General features: G+C 40.5%; 2 protein-coding genes across 6 annotated transcripts in view; one reads left to right on the top strand and one right to left on the bottom strand.

Annotated features, from left to right (window-relative positions):
- The window catches only part of GPATCH11 (G-patch domain containing 11), an 8,534-nt gene extending 5,814 nt beyond the window's left edge, over positions 1 to 2,720 (top strand). For both annotated transcript variants that reach the window (XM_056357750.1, XM_056357751.1), the window contains exon 9: positions 1,881 to 2,720. The gene's annotated coding sequence lies outside the window, so the exon portion shown is untranslated. The remainder of the gene's footprint in view (positions 1 to 1,880) is intronic.
- EIF2AK2 (eukaryotic translation initiation factor 2 alpha kinase 2) lies at positions 749 to 22,702 on the bottom strand. 4 transcript variants are annotated; one of them, XM_056357747.1, is made up of 17 exons: positions 22,561 to 22,702; positions 21,483 to 21,617; positions 19,054 to 19,178; positions 16,692 to 16,836; positions 15,368 to 15,537; positions 14,429 to 14,555; positions 12,721 to 12,803; positions 11,677 to 11,767; positions 11,190 to 11,224; positions 10,888 to 11,022; positions 10,328 to 10,447; positions 8,535 to 8,642; positions 6,692 to 6,881; positions 4,458 to 4,583; positions 3,930 to 4,025; positions 2,299 to 2,361; positions 749 to 2,222 (listed from the first exon to the last, which is right to left on the bottom strand). In XM_056357747.1, the coding sequence occupies exons 3-17, from the start codon at positions 19,158 to 19,160 to the stop codon at positions 2,103 to 2,105; spliced, it is 1,716 nt and encodes a 571-aa protein (XP_056213722.1). In that variant the 5' UTR covers positions 19,161 to 19,178; positions 21,483 to 21,617; positions 22,561 to 22,702; the 3' UTR covers positions 749 to 2,102. The 4 variants fall into 4 exon arrangements, with proteins under 4 accessions (XP_056213722.1, XP_056213723.1, XP_056213721.1 ...); XM_056357748.1 differs by lacking the exon at positions 22,561 to 22,702 and adding an exon at positions 22,522 to 22,538; XM_056357746.1 differs by lacking the exons at positions 21,483 to 21,617; positions 22,561 to 22,702 and adding an exon at positions 19,684 to 19,827.

Here is a 22,702-nt window from a genome sequence, read left to right as displayed (position 1 = left end):
TGTAGGTACATCAGAGATAAAAGTAAGATTAGGGAAAATGTGGGCCCTATCCAGAAAGAAACAGGAAGCCTGGTTACCCAGGACACAGGAAAGGCTGAGGTACTCACGTGACTTTTTTTGCCTTGGTCTTCAGCGGCACATGCTCCAGCCACACTGCCCAAGTTGCAGAAGGCAAAGGTAGGGACTGGGAGAAGGAATAACTGCCCACTGTAGATCAGGTTCAAGACCATCTGAGGAACCTGAAGGTGCACAAGACCATGGGACCTGATGCGATGCGTTGGCAGGTTGCGGGGGAGCTAGCAAATGAAGTTGTTAAGCTACTCAAATTACGGGTGTTCAGCCTGGAGAAGAGAAGGCTCTGGGAAGACCCTATAGCAGCCTTCCAGTGCCTAAAGGGGGCCCTCAGGAAAGCTGGAGAGGGACTTTGTACAAGGGCCTGTAGCGACAGGACAAGGGGGAATGGCCTTAAACTGGAAGAGGGTAGGTTTAGATTAGATATAAGGAAGAAAGTCTTTACTGTGAGGGTGGTGAGGCACCGGCACAGGTTGCCCAGAGAAGCTGCGTCTGCCCCATCCCTGGCAGCGTTCAAGGCCAGGCTGGATGGGGCTTGGAGCAGCCTGGGCTGGTGGGGGGTGTCCCTGCCCCTGGCAGGGGGTTGGACCAACAGAAACTATTCCGTGATTCTGTATTTGTAATTTATGGTGGGGGGAGGGGGAGAACACAAACAACTTCAGGCCTTACAAAAGGATGTAAAATCAGATTTTTATTTAGCAACACATGTTTGCAGCACATGAGCAATGATTTCCATAAGAATATAAAAATCACTATGCATTAATTTATATTACTCTTTTTATCCAAGCACCCACTTTACCCCATGTAACATTTCAGAAAATGCGTACAGTATTTTACTGCACATAGTGCCTATTTTTCTGCTTAGAAGTATCTGCTCATTTTTTCCTTTATGGAGTTAGGTGGGCTCCACACTAATGAACAGTTTGAGAAGATACAGCTCAAGCACAAACATCTGAAGCACCAGTGTGCCTGTTTCTTCTTCCTGCTCCCGACCACCCCACACACAATTCTTCCAGTCCAGGCAAGTCTGAACTCTTGGAAGTATATAACTAGAAAGAGTAACAAGTAAACTGCTGTTACCTTTCAGGGGGCTGAAAGTAAGGCCATCAAAAGTGTTCAGTGTGCTCATTAAATATTAGAACAATGGATTAAATCCTAGGAGTATGGGAGAGAGTTTATGGTGCACTCTCAGCACAGGATTTCAAATGGTGACTGCTGCAGACACTGGAAGAATTGTGGTGTATTAAGAGCAGCTTAAGTGTTCCTTTCAGAAAAAAACCTCCAACCCTTCAAAACCTAAGGTTTTCAAAAATCTAGAACAACTATAACTAGATTTCCTAGAAGCTGAATGTTTCACATGCAAATTCAAATGCTTACTTTAAAAGTATGTATTTTAACATACTGAAGGTGCTATGTGTTCAACAGCTGGTAAGGTTCAACAGAGGTAAGAAAGTTTACCTTAAAGAACTGAAATTAAGTGAAGAATAACCCACACCTATTCTTAATATCTCTTACACCAAAATTAGTCTTGGTAGTGGTGGGAGCAGTCTAGTAATTATTGAAAACATCACTGAACAAATCAGAAAGGTTTGAGTCACATACCAGAAGATGGCACTTCTTCTATGGAAAGCGGTAGGTAACCTCAGCTGATGATGCTTGCAGCACACATTAAGAGCATGGATACAGGGAGGGATTTGCCACAGGCCAGTTGTGCTCAACATCAACTTAATATTCTAAGAGACAAGGACTAGGTTTTGTACAATATTTTGTACAGTATAGTTCAGCTCATCCACAACCTGTGTTTCCAGGTAAAAACAGCAAGTGATCGCTTGCAGAAGTACGCTGTCCTGATCCACAGCTGAAGTGCGTGGATGGTGATGTGACCCTTCTGGCTGATGAGCTCCTCAATGGCAGGAAGGCAAAACACCAAGGAAAAGACCTGTCTTAAGTCTTGCAGTTGCTTTTGGCTTTCAGTTTGAAGAGACATCAAACTGGATTTAAACAGTCTTGAAAGCCTTTTAAAAGCGCATTTACTGAGTATGAGTTTCACGTGAGTTGGTTTTAACAGCAGATTTAAAAAACTTCAGTATTTCAGATGCAGAGTATCTTGCTGAAGCCTGTTTTGAAAGCATCTTTTTGATTATGGGTGCCTGCAGAAAGAAAGTAGTGTCAATAAATTACTTTTTTATAAGTAAATAAACTGAAGTAATTATTAAAATCTCATACCTTTGTTAGAAATTGGTTGGTGAAGCCCTCTGGAAGTTGACCTTTTCTAACATCATGCCATATCTGAAATTCATATAAGCGAACAGTTGCAGTATGTTTTTATTTATTATATTTTGCATCTCACTGTGATCCATATAGTTTACGGAAGTAATCAAAATACAATCTACAAAAAAGCCAAGACTTCAAAAAAGAAAGTAACTGTAAATAGTTTGAAAGTTTTTTCTATTTAGTCGTACTGTGTTTTGGGTTTATGTTTTTCATCAACTGTTGTCCCTTTTTAAGCTTAAAAGCTTCACACTCTGTGCTTGTTTCAGCAATCCTCTCTCTCTATTTGAGAACCATTACCCTTCTCTCCCTAATTTAAAAGTAGTGGGTTTATATCCTCATACCCCATTAAAATAAAAAAATGCAAGATTATTGAATTTCCTACTTTGGATGCTACTCTTTGCAAGCCAAGCAGGTATGCTCCCTCCCTTTTACCTTGTTCTGTGCCACACGCTTATTTCTGTGTCACAACACACTACATGGAGTTCAAAGCAACTACCATACAGAGGATTTCTAATTGTATGCTTCAGAAACCCTTACTGGGTAACAACTAAGACCATCCTAGGACTTTCCATGCATATGACTTCCCCACCTGCCTACAGACACAAGATTTTTATACTTTAAGGAAACAAAACTCAATAATTCATCCTGCCCTTGTGACTGTAAACGCTGTGGACACATTTGCACAGTTGGCTGTCAGCAGGAACAAGACAGCTTAACAAATACTACAGCGTAGCTCAAGAGAAGTCTGCAGGTCCCTTGATGATGAAAAAAGATCCTGAACCAATTCGTACTAGGTATAACTCACTCAAACTGCAAACCTGCCAGTCAGGCAGACACATTGTTACGGTTTTCTCACCTTGGCAGAAGGCCCACGCTAACTGTTCAAGAGCTTCTGGGTCCAGCAGTGTACCTTAGCTTACAATTACTTTGAACAAGGTACTGGGCAGCTACCTCGCTGTCCTACAAATACATAGGTTTGAGCATACAAGTTGCACTAATAATGTACAAAGTACCAAGAAAAAGCAAGAGACACATAAAAGATCTTCAAAAGAAATTTAGGTAACACTCATTTTCTTTTTGAAGTAACATCTTTTTCAATTAAAGCTACATATTCTAAATCACACTTGTTTTCAGTTTGGGAAACTGTGGGTGGTTTGCCTTGACAGAAACTTTGTTCTTGGGCCACCGTGCGGTGAAGATGGGAGCATGGCAGAGACAAAACTCTCACATTCTAAAATGAGAAAAATATTCCCTTCAAATACTCTGATGAAACAAAAAGATTTATCAGAAACCTTTGATCTTTTTTGCTAGACATTATTCTTTAGCATGCTCAGGCTTTAATGTCAGTAGGACATAAGTGAAATAAACCCAGTAATACTTCTTTTCTTCAGTTGCTACATTTCAACCAAGCTGTGATGACTTACCAGCCTTTCAGAAACGAATCAAATGGAAAATGTAGATAGAGGCAGTACTCTAGATACACAGATTCCTTCTAGCACACAGTCAGCATGCAATACCAGCAGCAAGGCAAAACAATGACAGACTTTTTTTTTTACCTTTTTTTTTTTTTAAAGATTACATACCTTAGTTTTCTCATGGCAACTGTACGCTGCGAGAATTTCAAACCAAATTAATCCCAGTGCATAAATATCTACTTCCTTTCCATAGCTGTCCCCAAACTACAAAGATTAGAAAAACACAGGTGTGAAATCCAACTGGACATCCTTAAAGCAAAATTATTATGTCACATTAAACACACTGAAATTAAGACTTCTACAGACCTATACCGATAATGCATGCCAGTATCTCTGTCACAAATAATAAACCAAAGGACTCTAATGCCACACTTAACAGAGGTCCTGAATTCAAACTGAAATACATGGCTGGCAGCCTGGCTTTGCAAGAGCATTCCTTACAGCATGCAGTGTCGGACCCTGCGGGCTAGCACAGCAAGATAAAACCAACCACACTTGCAGAGAGCTTTCTCTACAACATAGTTACCCACTTACACACTCATACCAGGGAACTTTAGGCAACTGGGTTTAGTGCCGAGATTAGGATTGAGAACATTCAGTGCTGAGTTTATAATGCCAATCTAGCAGGATAATTACCTGTTCTGGTGCCATATATGATTTTGTTCCTCTGTTCTCAGTCAGAGTCTCATTTGCCGCAGAAGTCACAAGACCGAAGTCACCTATTTTTATTTTATCTTCACGTGATATGAATAGATTCTGAGGCTATACATATATATTTAAAAAAAAAAACAAACACCAAATGACCAAGGTTTCTTGTCAAGCATAATCAGCCACATGTGTTCCCCATAAAGTTTTATAATTATTCACAAAAATTAGCATTAAGAAACTGATGGGGTGGGAAACAGAAAAAAGCGCAACTGATTTTTAAAAACAAACTACATTCAAAGTAGTATACGCCACAGTAACTGCAACTTCTTTTTCCCAACCAGTTTAGCCATAACAGTATCATGCTCCAGTGCTCTTCAAATACATCGTGCATGTAACATTTCATATCCAGAAGTGGGTTTTAGTCTTCAGTCCTAGCCCTGGGATTTGATATACATGGGCAAAAAGCATTTAGGCTCACATGGAATTTCACTCAAATCATAGTTTCTCCCAGGCACAGCAGGATTAGCTGTGCTAAGTCAACTGCAGGATTAAGGCTTAATACAGGCACCCCATCTTTTAAGTTTTCATTGAACTTCCCATTTTTAAACTGGACAAAGTCATAAGCAACTAAAAATAGAATTATACGTATTTGGATGAAGTTCCCCAAAGAAGACAAACTACATTTTTGAACATTACCGAAACAAAACCAAATAGCCTTATGCTATTGTTTGTGCAAAGAAGCTCCAGTGGTCTGTGAGGCCAGGAGAGACTGAATATTTAACAGGAAGACCTCTGTGTCAGGAATGCCCCGTCCAGTTCTTCTGTTGAAGTTCAACCGCGTCCACGCAGATTTAATACAGCACCTATACCTGGCTACGCTATGTGAAGGCTCTTCATGCCAGGCACAAGTGGGACTCATCTCAGCTTGAACCTAACCTGCAGCTTTGATTCTGGGCCACGGAGATCTCGGCTGGCCAAGCATCTAAATAGACAGCAAGTCGAAGTGAGAAGGAAAGCTCCCACATTCAAATGCAGGCAGACAAGTTAACAGGGCTTGGAAGCAGGCTGCAGCCAGATGCCACGGGTAAGGGACTGGGGCAGCAGAATCACAGGAACAGCGAAAAGCAGAGACTGAGCTGAGATGGAAATAAAGAGGGACTGAAGGAGCAAGAAAATACAAAGCACAGAGAGTAGGAAGAGCTAAGAAGGCACTTCCTGGGCCTCTTTTTCCCAGGCACCTAGAGAAAATGGTGTCCCTTTGTGGTTCATTCCAGTTACTGTAGCAATAAGCCTGCTAGAAAAGCTGTGGAAGATACAAAGACTCTACCAGCGGGCAGCGACCATGAACCAGAACTACACTGGGAATGGAAAATGCTAAGATTTCTACCTGTGGCTCAAGAAGTCCATAAACTTTAGGCTACTGGAAGTTTTGAGAAGAAGGGAATATGCATTAAGGACATATCACTGTGTCACCTCTCAGCTCTAATACTCTCTAGGTGTCTGGAATTAGCCGCTATATGAAGAGAACAGCATCCTAGATCTGCATTTAATGTCACCCACTACAGCCATTCTTAGGAATGCCACGGCATGATGACTTTTTCCCAAAGCAAGTGATTTAAAATGCTGTAAGCAACATTATAGCTGGCATATGAAGCCCTGAAGGCTTGAAACTTTGTCCTTTTTAATCTTTATATTGAAATAAAATCTTACAATTGTGCACTTGTAGAGATTGAAATTCTACCCAAAAAAGTAGCATTCAAATATTTGTACGCGTACGTGGTATAAGAGCAAGTAGAATATGTTGTTATCAAATACAGCATATATTAGGATAAACTATCCCTTTACAATATGGCAAAAGCAAACTTCCTAGACTCAACTTATCACTTTCTTCTAATTATTTTATGAGGTAAAGTTAGTATTTCTTTTTCTAATAGGTAGTCTTGTGACCCAGTAACACATAGTACACTGAAAATGCCTGTTAACTGATGGCTACTGATTTTTTGTACTACTGCATTCTGAGATCCTCCAGTTTACCTTCCAACTTTTATCCTAAAGTTGGAAGTTCAGCCAGTTGCTGAAAAATAATTAATCACTAGCAATATCAGAAAAGGCATGCTACTAGGGTACATAATAGACTAAACAAAGACTAGAATGATTTTACATTTTTTGAAATATCCATAAGTACTACTTATCTGATTTTTTTTATTACCTATCCTACTCACCTTGAGGTCTCGATGAATTAACCCTTCAGAATGAATATATTTCACTCCTTCCAGTATTTGTAAAAATTTGTTTTGTGCCATCTCATGATACTTTCGGTCTTGTCTATTCTTTTCAATCCAGTTGTCCAGTGTCCCTTGTTCACAGAATTCCATTTGAATGAAAAGACAGAGAACTTCATCTGACTTCTGCCTGCAAAACAAAACCACATACCACACTGAAAATGGCAAGATACAATTCCTCACAAGCCACGCATGATTCTCAAATTCCTCTTCTTTAAAAAAAACCCAAACTTTCTGTTAATTAATTATTATTAATTTTGGAGTTCCACCAAAAAAAGTCTGCAAGTCCCTTGATTTTGAAAAAAGATCCTAGACCAATTTGTACTTGATATAAATAAATTAAACTGCAAACCAAAGAATCCCTGCTCAGTTGCTACATACCCCTGGAATATTCCTAATGTTTTGTTTGTTTCCTTGATCACATTGAAAGTTTCCTAAGTGCCCAAATTCCACTCCCTTCACAGCTAAAGTTATGTCCTATACAGGAAGAAATAGCACCGTTCTTGGCTCCCATCTCGCCCTCTAGGAACTGCTGCAAGTCCCTGGCAGGTATTCTCTACTCCACTGAACAAGCACAGCATTAGGCTCCCTCTCGGACCCAGAGCGGTCACGTTCTTTCAAACTGTCCCTTCAAGAAGGTAGTGCAGTGACCATCTTTGACATCAGTCTGTGACTTAGAGAAACCCCTCTGGCAGCTGGAAATTTGGATTAAATATATTCACCCACCTGACAGCCTCACACTTTCCAGAAGAGTTCCCTCACCATCAGCCCATAGGACGGGCTGAGGCTAGAGATGGTGAGCGGAAGGACAACATGAAGAGGAGGCGGCATCCCTTTTTCCTACTTGTGCTGTACAATCTGAGTGCCCTGGAATAAAGCCACTGAAAATGCACCAAGTGGCTCAGCACTCTGCAGCCTTGAGGTCAGGGCACTAAACGGAATTCCAGGCTGGGACCTCAGCTTTGAGGACTTTTTTTTCTGTCTTTTACCCAATAACCGTACAATATAAAGTGCATAAGTGATATTGAGACTCCAACATATTAATGGTTGGGTTTTGACATGAGACTTTTTTACCCCATTTTATTCCTCATTTACTGAGCACACTGGACAGAAACCATGCCAATCATAATTTTGAATCCATTAATATTTTATGGCTCTGTGTAAGTGTGGCAACCCATTTGAAGGGTATGAGTTTACAGTTAGTGAAAAAAGCTTACCACAGAAGCTTTGAAAAGTTAATAATCTAAAAGCCTTAGTGTTGAAAGACTACCTCTAAATTAAAAAGCATTCTATTTTGTATTTCTGTTATCAACAACCAAAACTGTTTCAGGCATCATGGTTAAAATGCTAACTAAAGACAGTTAAATTTGAGAGCTACTGGCTCACCAGTACTTATTAAATAAAAGGATAAAAAGGAAACTTCCAGTCACAAATGTGGCAGTCAGCTGCCAGATGATTTTTTCATTTCTGCTGCTAATTCTAGCCCAAATTCTGAGTTCTATGTTCTTACACTCCTGTATAGATTCAGCAAGTTCTGTACATTGAGAGAGAGAAGATAAAATTACATAGTGTACCTTATTCATCAAGGAAAAGATATAAATATACTTAATTATATATGACCTGCTGCTGAGAAGTACTGTGCCTTTTTTCTTAACATTAAATATGTAAGTATGTGCATTTATATTTGTATAATGACTTATAACCAATCATCAGCCTTTCTTTTTACAATACAAAGTTAATTATGGCAAACATGTTTGAGTGCAAACTACTATCTTGTAGTTACCTTGAGTCTGGATAAGTTACATGGTCAAACCCTTTCCAGCTACAATAATACCGTACTATGTTCTCGTGGTCAAGTCTTGCAAGTTCTTTTACTTCACGCTTTACATTCCTGTTTGGGGGCGGGGGGAAGAAAACACAAAACAAATGGCATTTTCCTATAAAAATGTAATACTAAATTAAATAAAAGTCATGGTATCAGGTAGCAATATCACACAGTTTATATTAATTTAGAAAAAGAATATAATATTCTCCTTCACACAAGTTCAAAACTGAGTTACAAATTCTGTAGGGTTTCTTTCATCTATGTGCTCAATTACTGTAAGTGCAAAAATATTTCAGCCATATTTTAAATGAAAGCCCCGCTCAAAAAAAGCCAAAAAAACCCAGATAGTTGCAATACATAATTATATTAAGGTTGGTCAGGCATCATTTCCCCTTGATGAATCCGTGTTGACTGCTCCTGATAACCCTCTTTTCCTCCACATGCTTAGAGATGACCTCCAGGATGTCATCCGACATTCCATCACCTTTCCAGGGATGGAGGTGAGGCTGACGAGCCTGTGGTTTCCTGGGTCCTCCTTCTTGCCCTTTTTCAAGACTGGAGTGACATTGTCTTTCCTCCAGTCCTCAGGCACCTCTTCTGTTCTCCATGACCTTTCAAAGATGATGGAGAGTGGCTCGGCAATAACATCTGCCAGCTGCCTCAGCACCCAGGGGTGCCTCCCATTGGGGCCCGTGGATTTGTTCATGTTAAGTTTGCCTAAATGATCTTCAACCTGATTCTCCTCATCCAAAGGGAAATCTTCCTTTCTCCAGACCTCCCCTCTTGCCTCCAGGGTCTAGGATACGTGAGGGCCAGCCTTGGCAGTGAAGACTGAAGCAAAGGTGGCATTCAGTAACTTTGCCTTCCCTGTGTCCTTTGTCACTAGGGCACCACCCTCATTCAGCAGTGGGCCCACATTTTCCCCAGTCATCCTTTTCCTGCTGGTGTACTTGAAGAAGTCCTTCTTGTTGTCCTTGACATCCCTCACCAGGTTTAATTCCAAATGGACCTTAGCCTTCCTCGTCACATCCCTGCACGTTCTGACAAAGTACCTATATTCCTCAAGTAGCCTGTCCCTTTTTACCGCATTCTGTAAAACGTTCCATTTGAGTTTTCCCAGAAGCTCCCTGCTCATCCATGCACATCTCCTGCCCCCTTTCCTTGATTTCCTGCTCACAGGGATGCACCAGTCTTGAGCTTGGAAGAAGCGATGCTTGAATATTAGCCAGCTCTCTTGGATCGCCCTACCATCTAGAGCCCTAACCTATGGGTGATATATAAAGCTTTCTCCAATTACAAACCACAAAATGTATTACTTTCATTTTTCTCTATTTTCCCTAATTATAGTCTAATTATGCATTACTGATATGTAAATTTCCACTGTCAATTAACCTGTCAAAAGTAATAGTACTGCTTCCGATTTTTTATTATTGGCAAGTTTTCTTCAGACACATTTTGCAATATGAATAACTAGAGCATTAGTGTGTTCAGGAAAAGTAGAACTCACTTAAACAAATCTACTTTTTTACAGCTGCATTTAAAATTATTCCAGTGCATGCAAAAATTAACAAAGTTGCATGCCATTTTCAGCTTCATTTGGAAACAAAGAAAACAGTTCACCAGAAAGAAGGGACAATTAATAGTGAAAACTGCTTAAATGCTCCTAGTATTATTAGAGACAAAACAAAGTACTGAAATCTTGACAAAGGTTGTCCTAAAATAGGAACCAGAAGTAAACATACAGTACTTACTTTGTGAAGTGAACTCGTTTGACTGCATAGGTTCTCTCATCAAGCTTTGCTGTTGCTTTGAAAACATTCCCAAAACCGCCTTCACCAATACATTCTATATTTGTAAAGGTCTCAAGAAGTCTTAAAAAAAAAAAAAAAATCATAAAACTTCAGTATACTTAACACTAAATTTACAAGATATATGAATGATATTGACAGTTCTAATACATCTGCTAAAATATCATTCTGCAGGAATCACCCAGCACCTATACCACCCAAATCATAGTCTGGAAGATTAGAAAACCAAGGGAAACACAGCCTTGAAAGCATGTAGCGCCATCTCACACCTTCACACAAATGACTTTCAGTTGTAAACATTAAATACCATTGCATGTCAGTTGCTATACTATATTTGAAAATTCCAGAAAAAGAAAAACTAGTATCTCAAATACCAATTTTCTTTGGAAGTTATTTTAACAGCAGTACTTTCCTACATTTTATTGTAAATAAGAAAACAAATCTAGACCACTGCATATTGTAATTGCCGTAAAGATCTTATTAAAAAAAAAATTCCTCCTTACCTTTTATTGACAGTGTATGGACTTCCATTCTTCTCACTGGTATTTGTGTCCAAGTCTGGCACACTTTCATCTGAATCTGACATCTTTTCCTCCTCTTCCTTGTTTCTTGCATTATCAAAATTAGCTGCCAATTTTCTTTAACAAGGATAAAAGCGAAACTTATAATGAGCAGTTTTTCTAATACGTGACAAAAGAAAAGAAATGTACCTCCCAGTAGCAGCATTTCTTTGCTAGATACAGAAACACTGAAATGGTTTGCAATACAGTTTATGGGAGACAGCAACCCAGAAATAAACACATACCTTTTGGGTTTCAGGGCAGAACTTTGTGCGTGTCTCTACATGAAAAACAGAGAAAACCTAATTAAGACATTCTGGATATTTTCACTATACTTTAAAACGTGTTTAAAGTTTAAACACATTTGTTTAAAACGTGTCTGAGAACGTATCTAGGAATCATCTATAAATGCGTTCATAGCTTACGTAACCAATGTAATAAGAATGAAACCATATCTTAGCTTAAGATTTTTCACATATGCTATGTATGACATCATCATTCTTCCCACAGAAAAACAGGATCTTCATCTGCTGCCTTTCCTTGGCAGTACTGCCCCCCTGGTCAACAGTACATCAGGTGGGTCCACAGTACAGAAATAAATGAGTATTTTAACTCATTTATTAATTAACTCATTTATTAATAAGTTAACAGTAAGAAAGTACTGAATATTCTTAGGAAAAACACACGTGTTTTCTAGTGATTAGTGGGTAAAGGAACAAATTGATACTATACCTGAGAACGTGAAGGGTTTTCACATACTGCCATGTTTTTCATTTTTCCTACCAACTTTGCAGATGAGTCTTCAAAGCAAATACTGCTGTTACTAAAAAATAATAGACTAGTTTTAGGTGAAAGTAACACAATCATAAACAAAATTATTGCCATAAGAAAAAATACATAGCTTTCAAAAGCAAACCGTGAAAAACCACTAACAATTGTGACTGATTTAAACTACAAAACTTTATGCTGGAAAGCTAATAAAACAGTAAATTTTGTAATACACTCCTCTATTTCTATGATATCACAATATCTAGATATCTATATGATACTTATTCTACTATATCATTTAATTAAATAGGTTAAATACAGATGTTTATTTTAAGGCAGTGCAGCCACCTCTAGCGTTGTATGTACCAGCTTACTTTACAGTCGCACAAAGAATACAAAAGAAGTGGTAGTGGCACTACAGTCAAATTAACTGCTGGCTTCAAAAGGCTTGACCTAGAGTTCCTAAACCACAAATGAAAATTTATATGCATGTTTTTTTTTTCTTCCACTAAGAAAATCTTCCCTTCGGTGGAAGTGACTATTTATGGAGAATGAAAGAGGGGAAAAAAAAAAAGGGGGGGAAAAAAAAAGTAGAAGAAGCAAGCAGAATGTGGAACAGAGGAATGTACAGAAATTTAATTATACTGAGTTTACACGAGTGTCACAATAGGAAAACAAGTGTTAAAAATGGCATGAAATAATGCTGCTGAATGAGGTAGGTTATTCTGTTGACATCACAGTAAAAATGCTTCTGAAAGAACTACTCATGGCAAAATATAAATATATCAGAAAGTTCTAAAATTATTATAAGCTAACCCATAAGGGCTCAAATTAAATTGCACAAGTAAAGCAAATGTTGCTCTGAAATCTAAAAAATATAAGCTCAAATTAAATGGCTTTATACTGGAATAAATAAACTATGACAGATTTTAATTAGAGCTAGATCACATGACCCTCTAAGATTCGTAAATACATTTTGTGATCACATTACCAGTGAACCCAACTTACCTCAAGCCAGACTGAGTTGGCACTTGAGGGGAATTACTATGTTCAGTAAATGTAGAATTGTTATTAGTTTTTTCAAATCCTCTCTGGAAAAAAAAAACAACAACAAGAATTGTTAAAAAAAATCACGTAAAAAAAATAAATCCCTCCTGCAAAAGATGCCATCCAAAGAGGGGGGAGGGAAGATGACAGGGTCTCTAAGTGGAAGTTGTTAACCACACTGAACATTCAAAACCTTGCAGATAGAGGAGTGAAACACAGGGCCCTGTCACAGTGAGCATTTTCCCACCCATACTGAGACTACGTAGACACATTTGCAAAGTTGAGTCTGGGATCTATTAAAAATCAAGATGAGTAACAATTACAGGCAAATGTTTTCATTGTTTACTGCATATGCATTTGCCTATGTGGAAAACAAGATATATGTAGGCTTTGGTATATGTAATTGGCAGAACTGAAAATCTGAGTCTGTACAAAAAGACATTCAGTGTCTTCAGTGTGAAAACTGCAGAACCTGGATTACTAAATCAGGGTCATCTAAAAAAATTAATCCTAAACACGCAGTAGAGGTTCTCCCCCCCCCCCCCATTTCATAAGAGCATAAATGTAACATTAAAAGCAACACCTACAATTGTTACAAACCATAACCTGACACAAAGTGAATAAAACTTAAGAGTTTGTTTCAGTGACAGCCAAACAAAAACTTTTTTGTTTTGTTCAGGAGTACTGGGCCTTTACTACTTTTTGCTTGTTACATTTTGGTTTTTTACTCAGGCATCACTGCGAATTAATAAAAATTAAAACCTAACCAAAACAACCCACCCCAAATTTAGAATTGCCCCAGAGGTCCTGCTTCAGGTAGTAAGTTTCAGACTGTAATGAAAATGCAAAGACCCAAAAGCTCTTAACACAGGAAGATAGTAAGGAAGGATCCTAGAGCTATAACAGGCCATTAATTACACAGTTAACTTAAAAACAACAATAAAAGCAGCACTAAACAGCCAAATAATGAAAAAAGTACTTAAAAAAAAGAAGATTTCTTTCCTCCCCCATAATGTCCTTCTTCCCTTTAAACTATACTTAATTAAGTTAGTTCATATGTACTGTTCTATGCATTTCAGAAGTGGGTTTGGATCTCTGTTAGAATTGTGATAGCTTTTTTACACATATGGAAATAAAACTGCCAACATGAAGATTACAGCTTTGCTCTCCAGAGGATGGTGTTAGCAATTGCTTTGCTAGACTCTGCATTGGAAGACTACAGAAGGCAAGTCCTGTTGATTCTCACTCCTGCTTTTGCCTTTCTCACATTTCACAATAAATTTTTGATCCAACAGAAGGCAGCAAGAGATTTATGTTCATAGCCAGTCAGCTCAACAACACTTCATGTGGGACACAATCAGTATATTAAGAGTATTCAGGATTCAGTAATTTTTAATATATGCGCATCCTTGAATGACAATGTATCGGTCCATATTCTGAAATACACAGAAATATCAACTATGATATTTTTTTAAATCCTGTATTTAAATATAAAACCACAAAAATTTTACCAACAGAATCCTGTAGCCCAACCAACCCACCAAAATATGGATTCTTTCCCTCTTAAGTGGAATCCATGGAATGTGTTTTAAATACAATGAAGAAACCTATTCAAAGATTGAAGATACAAGAATTAAACTTATGTCTTAAGGCTAAATATAGCACATACTATATGAATGCCTTGCTTATCGAGCTCCTCAATCGCTTGCTTTGCAGCAGCTTGTTTTGCAGCAGCTAGAGAAGTTCCAGTGCCACTTCCATACACAAAACCACTAACTGTACAGCTACAGAAAAATCTGTAAAATACAACAAGGAGTAAAGTCTTACATCACAAATGACAAGTCATAATTTAATGATTTTAAACACTTCAGTCAACTGACATTACAGAATAGAAATCTGAAATACACATTTTCAGGACAGTATTTCCAATATACATTTTTATCAAATTAATAGTGGTAGATAAGTAGTTTGACATGCCTTCAAGACAATCAATTTTCAGAGAGTGAATATTTAGCCCTTTTCTAAGGCTGAACTCCTTAAAGCCATTATATCATATGCACCCACAATCACAAATTAGCTGCAGTCTAGGTTTTAAAAGAGCTGGTTTTGCAGGAGAAGAGAGGAGCAGTTTTCCAGCAGATACTGTCAGGAGAGTTAAAATACCTAGCTATTCTTTATTATCTCTCAGCTCTCAACTGGAACATTTCTACAACTCACTGGCTGCAATACATACAGGAGACACAAACAGGCTCTCCTTGGTGCTTGGTTCCTAGGAGTCTCCAAAATACATGCAGAGAGGTCCACAAAGGGGCCAGAGCTGCAACTGAGCTAACTGACAGTTTGTCAAACCGTAACTACCATTTTATCATCACTCCATCCATCTCTTCTCCCAGCTAAACAAACTCAGCCCTCTTAGCCTCTCCTCCTATGCTGTACCCACCAACTCCATAACCACCTCAATGGCCCTCCACTGGATTCTCTCCAGACTACCTCCAAACCTTCACTGCATTTCTAAAGATTCACCTAACACTACTCAGGGTAACTAACTGTAGTGTTAGTAAACACAAAGGAGTATTAAAAGCAAGTACAAAGACAAAGTACTTCTTACATGGGAGTATGGGCATTTCCAGTACGGCTTTTGTTAGGATAATCAACTATTTGCAATGTTCTTTGTGAATACACATTTAGTAGGCTAACATAGTCGACGTTTGGTGCGGATGATAAGGTCACTTGATTTGTCATTGATTCTGCAGCTTGCACACTTGAAGGACTCTCTAGCTACAAAACAAACAACATAGGTAACTTAAGCTTAATAAATAAATAAAGATAAACCATAGACAAGATCTAACATAGCTGCAAGGTTTGTCAGCTTTTCAAAATATCTTTAAGAACCCCCAAGTTTGCATTAACAGAATTCCTTGTGGCAAAGGACAGACATCTCAACCCAGAATTACTACATTTTGAATTTCCAAAGAAATGTAAATCCAGTTTTTCAAGTATTGTACCAATATCTTAACAACATATCACCATGTATCCTCCCACCTCTTTTAGGAAAAGACGGGAAATGAGCTGTGAAATGTGTCATCAAAAAAAAGCAAATGCTGCCTTCTGAACTTTCTCACAGCCTGACCACAGCCAAGAAAAAGGATGGCAGCACGATGCTGCTGACTTTACCATTAGCAAGGGCTGCAAACGCTCCTATGGGTGTACAAGAGGGGAAGCAAGACTTCTCAGCTATCTCATCATTAGGCAGCATTAATAACATATTAGCAAACATGCAGCAATTGTGTTAAAGTAACGATGATGACACAATAAAAAGCATATGGAAACAGGGAAGGAAAGATTTCACTCAAAAGGTGCTAAGAAGCATTCAGCATCAAAAAGAAAAATTAAGGATACCACAAAACACGTGGCAGAAAACAGAGCAGCAAAATTCAAACCTAAATGAAATCACCTATACCATAGAGACTACAATGACAAGAAAATGAAGATCAATCAGATCACATGAAAGTAAGCAATTTAATGAGCAGAGTGGCAACAGACACACTGAACAACACTCTGCAAATGTTTTGAAGACATCAAATTACTGAACAGTTGTCTACATGAAAAACAAGCACTGTTCACTATGGATATACCAAGGCACCTTATCAAAGGCAAATTTCCTCATCCTTCCTATAAGAGCTGAGGAGGATACTCTTGATATTACATACCAATACTGTAGTAGAACAATAAGGAAAATAGTTCGGTAAGAAGTAGAAAAGCATGAATAAGCCAAAATAAAGACAAGTTAAATAATCAGAAACTCTTCCAAATTAAACTATTTTATTGGCTACTTTTAGAGACTCACCCTCAACCTTTATTAGCAAAAAAGCCACTCAACCAAAACAAACAAACAAAAAAACCCCCACCAAACAATTCTACAGTTTATTCACCTGTTTCTCAAGCATTTTTTCCTCAAGCATTTTTTTCTCAACCATTTCCCAGGTTATTTTTGCTGCTGCTGCTTTCGCTTCCTTCTTGGTTTTACCAGAGCCTGTACCATATACATCATCATTTAATTTAATCGAAACCGTGAACCTGCAATGAAAGAAACTTTTCTGTAACGTTGTTACGTTTTGTCCTATATATACTTAATAACCTTCTCAGATTCAACTTTCATTTTATTATCTACAAAGCACTGTAAGTTAACTGTGGAGATATTTTAAGTATTCATGTGGTTTTATTACATCTAATTCCCAATTACTGTAATTTGTTAGTAAAAATAGTTTTTAAATGTTTCCATTCCAGTCATGTACTTTACTAGTTCTAACAGTATTTATTTGTCTTAAATAATGGAATGATGTCAGGAATTCGCTTTTTTGATTATTCCAGCTTCACTCACGATGCCCCTTCAGTTAAACATTTGGGTGGAAAACAATGGAGACGCAGAATAATGCTTGAAGTCACTGCATAAGAAAGCCTTAACAAGGGATCTTAAGGAGATAAACAGTAGGACAAGGCACACCACAGTGCCACACACTCTACCCACAGGAAATAGTGTACAAAAACCAAAACAAAACATGAAAGAAAGATTGTTCTTTGGGAAAGGGTTTGTTAGCCAACCCATATCTAAGCCCTGAATACTACACACATTCAACTGTGACATTCCATCCTAAATTCATCATTTTATTCAAGCATGCTGAGAAAATCTGCAGTCTAAGTCTCAATGACCCATGAGTTAATTATCTGAGTTGAGGATTATCTGAATGAGTGTTACATGACTTGGTCCCAAACATACAGTCACGCTTACCCACCACAGACCCCAAGTTAATAAGCACTTCCCAGACTTGACAGGTTTAGGCAGGACTGGCCTGGTTGTCCACAGTGTTCCCAGCCCAAGAAAGTGCTCTCTCAACCTTTTTACATCGCGTTCAGCACTAACCCAGCCAGACATTGAAGTGCAAGCAGCTACAGCGCCAAAACCAGGATAGGACAGGAGGAGATGACAGGAGGTATCTCTGCATCATGCCTCGGACAACTACTGGAGGGACCACTTATGATATGGGACACAGCACAGAAGAGTTAGGGAGTGAGCTCAGGACCAGGAGTTGCCAATGCATCCCATCAGCAGGTGGAGTACTGGGAAAGAGCGCCACAAGGGCGCCGAAGGTTTACAGCATTCATCGCTGTAGCCAGAGACTGTACAGCATACTCCTGGGAACAGCTCAAGTTATCCAGGATTTTCCTAGGTATCGGTCACACCTCCCATTGCTTACAGATACAAAAGAATGGGTTGAATTATATTTCTGAATGTAGCATATCACACAGAAAAAAGAAAAAAAAATTTAAAAGTGCAATAAATGGGATAAATGAGTAAATTTGAAATGTGCATAAATACTGCTAGTACCATGCTGTCACTTTTGAAGCATGAAGATCTAGCTGTGTGACCACAGCTGTGGCCGTTACTGCAATAAGGGTTACCTTTTCAAATTACATGAGCCACATGGGGAAAAAAATAAGGTAACAGATAATACTTATTAATTTATTCTGGGACTATAGTCAGGTCTGAGAATAAGTCTGCACAGACAGTGCTGGCTGGCAAGATGGAAGACATTAAAAGAAACATACTAATTATTAGCATAAGGCTTGTCTTCATGTAAACTAGCAAAAATTTTTAAAAAAATCATACAAGGAAACATCACAGGTCTTGAGTACCTATAATCTCTGACACAGGGAAAAAAATGGCAAAACACCATATTTGTGTACAAAATAAAACATATTCCATTACCTGTAATTGCCTCTAAAGTAAAAACAAAACAGCTTAAGCAAAAGACCCTTTTCTTGTAACAGATGTTCAAAAATTAACTATACATAAAACATATTGGTACCAAATCAATTAATATACACCCAACCTTTATGGTTAAAAATTAACAACATAAGTCACAAATAATTTCCATGCTCTGTAAAACTAGAAGAAAATCAAAGCACTTAAGCTAGCATAGACCATAAACTGAAATAATTGCTGCAACTTCCTGAGAGGTTGCGTGGCAGATGCGTAACATACTGATAGTTGCATACAGTACCAGGTACATCACTGTTGCTTTCTGAAAAAGGGCCATCAATTCTGAAATAAATTCTCTCCTCAAAGTCCACCGCATGACACCCTCCTCACCCACCTACCACTCAATTTATAGTTTCAACCAGCTCTCCTGACACATCCATGCTTTCAGCAGACTGACTTTTGCCGTACGCTGTACTCAGCTCACCCACTGCGGGAAGAGTCCCGATGTTTATTGACGCGCAGAGTGAACTTACAGAGGATCATGATCCTGGCCGTCCATCCTGACATCGACACAAGACAGTATAAGTTTCCGCTTTTGACAGTAATGGTTGAGCCTCTCCATGGGCTCCCGCCGTTCCATTTCGACACAGTCTCAGATCTGCAAAGCAAAATTCAGAGACATGTCTGGGCCTCCAGGTGCAGCACAGCGGCAGCCCCAGCACTGGCAGACCGCTGCTGTGAAACGACATAGAAAACTGTGCCATGCAAAATTAATTCTGATTTCTAATTCAAGTGCTTAACCTGCAACTGTTTTTGAAGACTTACTGCTTGGAACAACAGTTCTGGAAAGAGAGAATTTGGTAACTAGAAAATTGCTTAGCAGATTTCTTGGCAGAAAAGGCTGAACCATTCACCAAAAACCTGTGAAGTAACAAACACGCAAACACGGTAACGCTTCTCCAGCCGGAACGAGACGCAATGGACTCGGTTCCTTCAGGGCGCACCGCTCCCGGCGGGCACACACCGCTCCCGGCCGCAGCGCACCGCTCCCCGCGGCGCCGCCCGCCGGGCCGAGCAGCGCGCACCGCAGTCGAGCCCGGCCGCAGCGCGGGTCGGCCTGGGCTGCCCGCCCCGCCGGGCCCGCACGGCCCCCCCGCCGTTACCTGCGAGCCGCGGCAGCGCCCCAGGACCCCCAGCAGCCGGCAGGGCACGGCACGGCACGGCACGGCGGTACGGGCGGCTCGCAGGCACCGCCCCGGTTTCGCTTCTCGCAGCACCGTCCGCGCCGGCTGGAAGCGAAACCGAAAGGGCGGGACGCGGGAGTGGGCGGGAAGCGGGAATGGGCGGGAAGCGGGAATGGGCGGGAAGCGGGACGCGGGCGTGGGGCGGCGGCCACCGCCGAGGAGCGGTCCTGCGGTCATGGCGGCCCCCGCAGGGAGCGGGCCCGGCCCGGTGCCGCGGGGCTGCCACGGTGTCAGCTTACGATCCGGGGATCGTTAGGTGGAAAAGGCCTTAAAGACCATCGGGACTAACCGCTGACCCAGGGCTGCCAAGCCGCTACCGAACCACTGAGCGCCGCATCCAGTGTGTTCTGAACACCCCCAGGGATGGTGACTCCACCACCTCCCCGTGCAGCCCATTCCAGCGCCTGACCACCCTTTCAGGGAAGAACTTTTTCCTACTATCCCATCCAAACTTCCCCTGGGGCAGCTTGAGGCCGTTCCCTCCTGTGCTGTCCCCCATCACCTGGGAGAAGGGACCGACCCCCCTGCCCACAGCCCCTGCCAGGAGCTGCAGAGAGCGATAAGGTCCCCCCTGAGCCGCCCCCTCTCCAGGCCAACCCCCCCCAGGTCCCTCAGCCGCCCCCCGTGAGCCTGGTGCTCCAGCCCCGTCCCCAGCCCCTGCCCGGCTCTGGACACGCTCCAGCCCCTCAGCGTCCCCCCTGCAGTGAGGGGCCTGAAACACCCCAGGGTGCGAGGTGCGGAGGGCAGCAGGGCACACACGTTGGTTCTCAGAGATGTGTCCCACACTCACAGCATTAGCCCACCAGCACACGTCCCTGACTAGCCCTTACCTTTTTGTTACAAATTACACAGGGCAGCTACAGAAACCACATGCTACAGCTCGTCCATAGGGACAGCACAGAGGAGTGATGCACCCAGCTTTTCCCAAATACATCCAAATATTGTTTTTAGTAGCCCTTTTCCCTCTCTAGCTAGCTGGTCAGCACTCATATCCCCTATGAAGTGTGACAGAATAACTAGAGCTCCAAATGTTCTTGGTGTTCGTACCAGTATCCCACTACCCTGCAATACTGTGACAGTTTTAACTTCAGCAGCTTCCCAAAGAAATTAATTCCAAACCATAGTTAGGGCACATAATGAAAAGCATTTCCTGCTATACATCTTGAATTTTCAACTCTGTTGCTGTCCTTTTGGTTGGTATTATTTTATTGCATCCCATTTTAATCTGAGTTTTTCTTCAGCCCTTAAACACCTTCTCTACCCTTTCAGTTCTACATCTGTGTGAATTCTTTAAGGAGGTGATCAGTAAGCACTAGTCATTCCAAATAAAGCTGTACCACTAATGTAAATTCAGAAAAAAAACCCTCAAAACAACATATTTTTTAACATGGTGATTCATCACACTCCTAAATTGGTAAGAGCTGGTTTTACAAAGGCAATCTTCTACTCTTAGAGATCACATACATAGTGAATCTAGAAAAGTAAAAAAGAAAAAAATGTAACTTAAGTGTTTTTTTCGTTCCGGCCTAGATTATCTGCATTTATCAGAATGGAATGTTGTTAGTCAATCCACTCAGATCTCTGCTTCAATTCTGTATCCGAAAGATTCTAGTAAAGATACGTATCTTATAAAATCTTTTAGGACATTTACTTTCCGATTACGACCTCTCTGACCAACTGTCAAAGAAAGCACAAAGACTACTGTTATGTAAACGTACCTTTTCCAAAAGGTACACATGGGATCCACTGCTCACTGACTGGAACACAGGGCTGTCTGAAACAGATGCCATCTTCTCTTAAGTGGAGAGAATCCTAGGAACAGCTATTTTTAATCACTTCTGTCTGTTTAAATTCTGAAAAACAGTAATTCAGTAGAGGCACATAAAATCCACATGCCTAACACCTTTTCCATTTTATCAAATGGAAGCAGCACATTTTATTACAGGTCAACTAGAGCAACTTTATTAGAACTCCTCCAATGCCCTTAACTACAGGATCCTTAGCCACGGCTGTTGCTCCTCAGAGTCCCCCCCTCTCCGTAAACGCCTGCCTTCTGCAGTTTTACTTGCCCTACGCCAGGTTCTTTGGCATGATTTTTTTCTGGCCTTGTGTGACCTTCTTTCATCAATGAAGTAGATTGCCATCAAAGGTGCAGGTTTCAGAACCGAAAGGCCTGGAGTGAACTTCCCATTCCTCTGGCAAGATACAAAGCTTCCTCCAGCTTTGTGAACGGCATTGAACTATTAATGTCTGATCAATGTTATTAAACAGAAATCAAACCAATGGAATTTCCTTGCTGGCTGATTAAAAACGAAAAAGAAAGATACTGCGTTTATCAAAACATGTCAAAGCACAGTAGGAATATTACTTGAGCAATCAAGTTAAATGCTTTTTAACTGCCGTTGAACTTTGCCCTGAGGAACGTGACGTGTTCTGATGCAGCAGCGGGCATGCACGCCTGCAGAACTGGTTCTGTCACACCTTTCAGATTCATTCACCCTAGAAAATATTGGCCTTCGGAATATCAGATATCCAATTGCCGTTGTATTACCTGACCCCCCCCAACGTGGCAGTATTGACAGTGGAGCCATTGGCTTTGACTTGTACTACAAACAAGCCATCCTGGTGCTGGGATATGGCTCTAGACCAAACCTAAGGAAAATAAATGTGCTGAGATTTTATATTCTCTGTATCTGCCAGACCTACGGCCCCGGGTAGCTGCTTGGCTGCATTTCAACAGGTATTTGCAAACCATACCCATTCGGAGAAAGGAAAAAAAAAAAAAAAAAACCCCACCAAAGGCCTCCCCGCAAAAAAACGCGTTCCGCCGCCCTCGTCTTCACGCAGGGCCCGCCGCGGCTCCTGTTCCCCTCGCGGTGAAAAACCGTGACCCCCCGCCGCAGCCCCCACGGGTCCGGGCAGGGCCCTGTGCGACTTC

Source organism: Falco biarmicus, chromosome 12, assembly GCF_023638135.1.
Source record: "Falco biarmicus isolate bFalBia1 chromosome 12, bFalBia1.pri, whole genome shotgun sequence".
Lineage (NCBI taxonomy): Eukaryota > Metazoa > Chordata > Aves > Falconiformes > Falconidae > Falco > Falco biarmicus.
This window is presented reverse-complemented; position numbering and strand designations above follow the sequence as displayed.

What these genes read in the sequence shown, in the direction of transcription:
- EIF2AK2 (XM_056357747.1), bottom strand. Translation starts at nt 19,160, where the DNA reads ATGGAACGGCGGGAGCCCATGGAGAGGCTCAACCATTACTGTCAAAAG. An exon ending in AAAAAATGCTTGAGAAACAG is followed by an intron (nt 15,538 to 16,691) that starts GTGAATAAACTG and finishes TTTGTTTTGTAG; the next exon opens with CTAGAGAGTCCTTCAAGTGT. An exon ending in GTAACTTATCCAGACTCAAG is followed by an intron (nt 6,882 to 8,534) that starts GTAACTACAAGA and finishes TTTGTTTTGCAG; the next exon opens with GCAGAAGTCAGATGAAGTTC.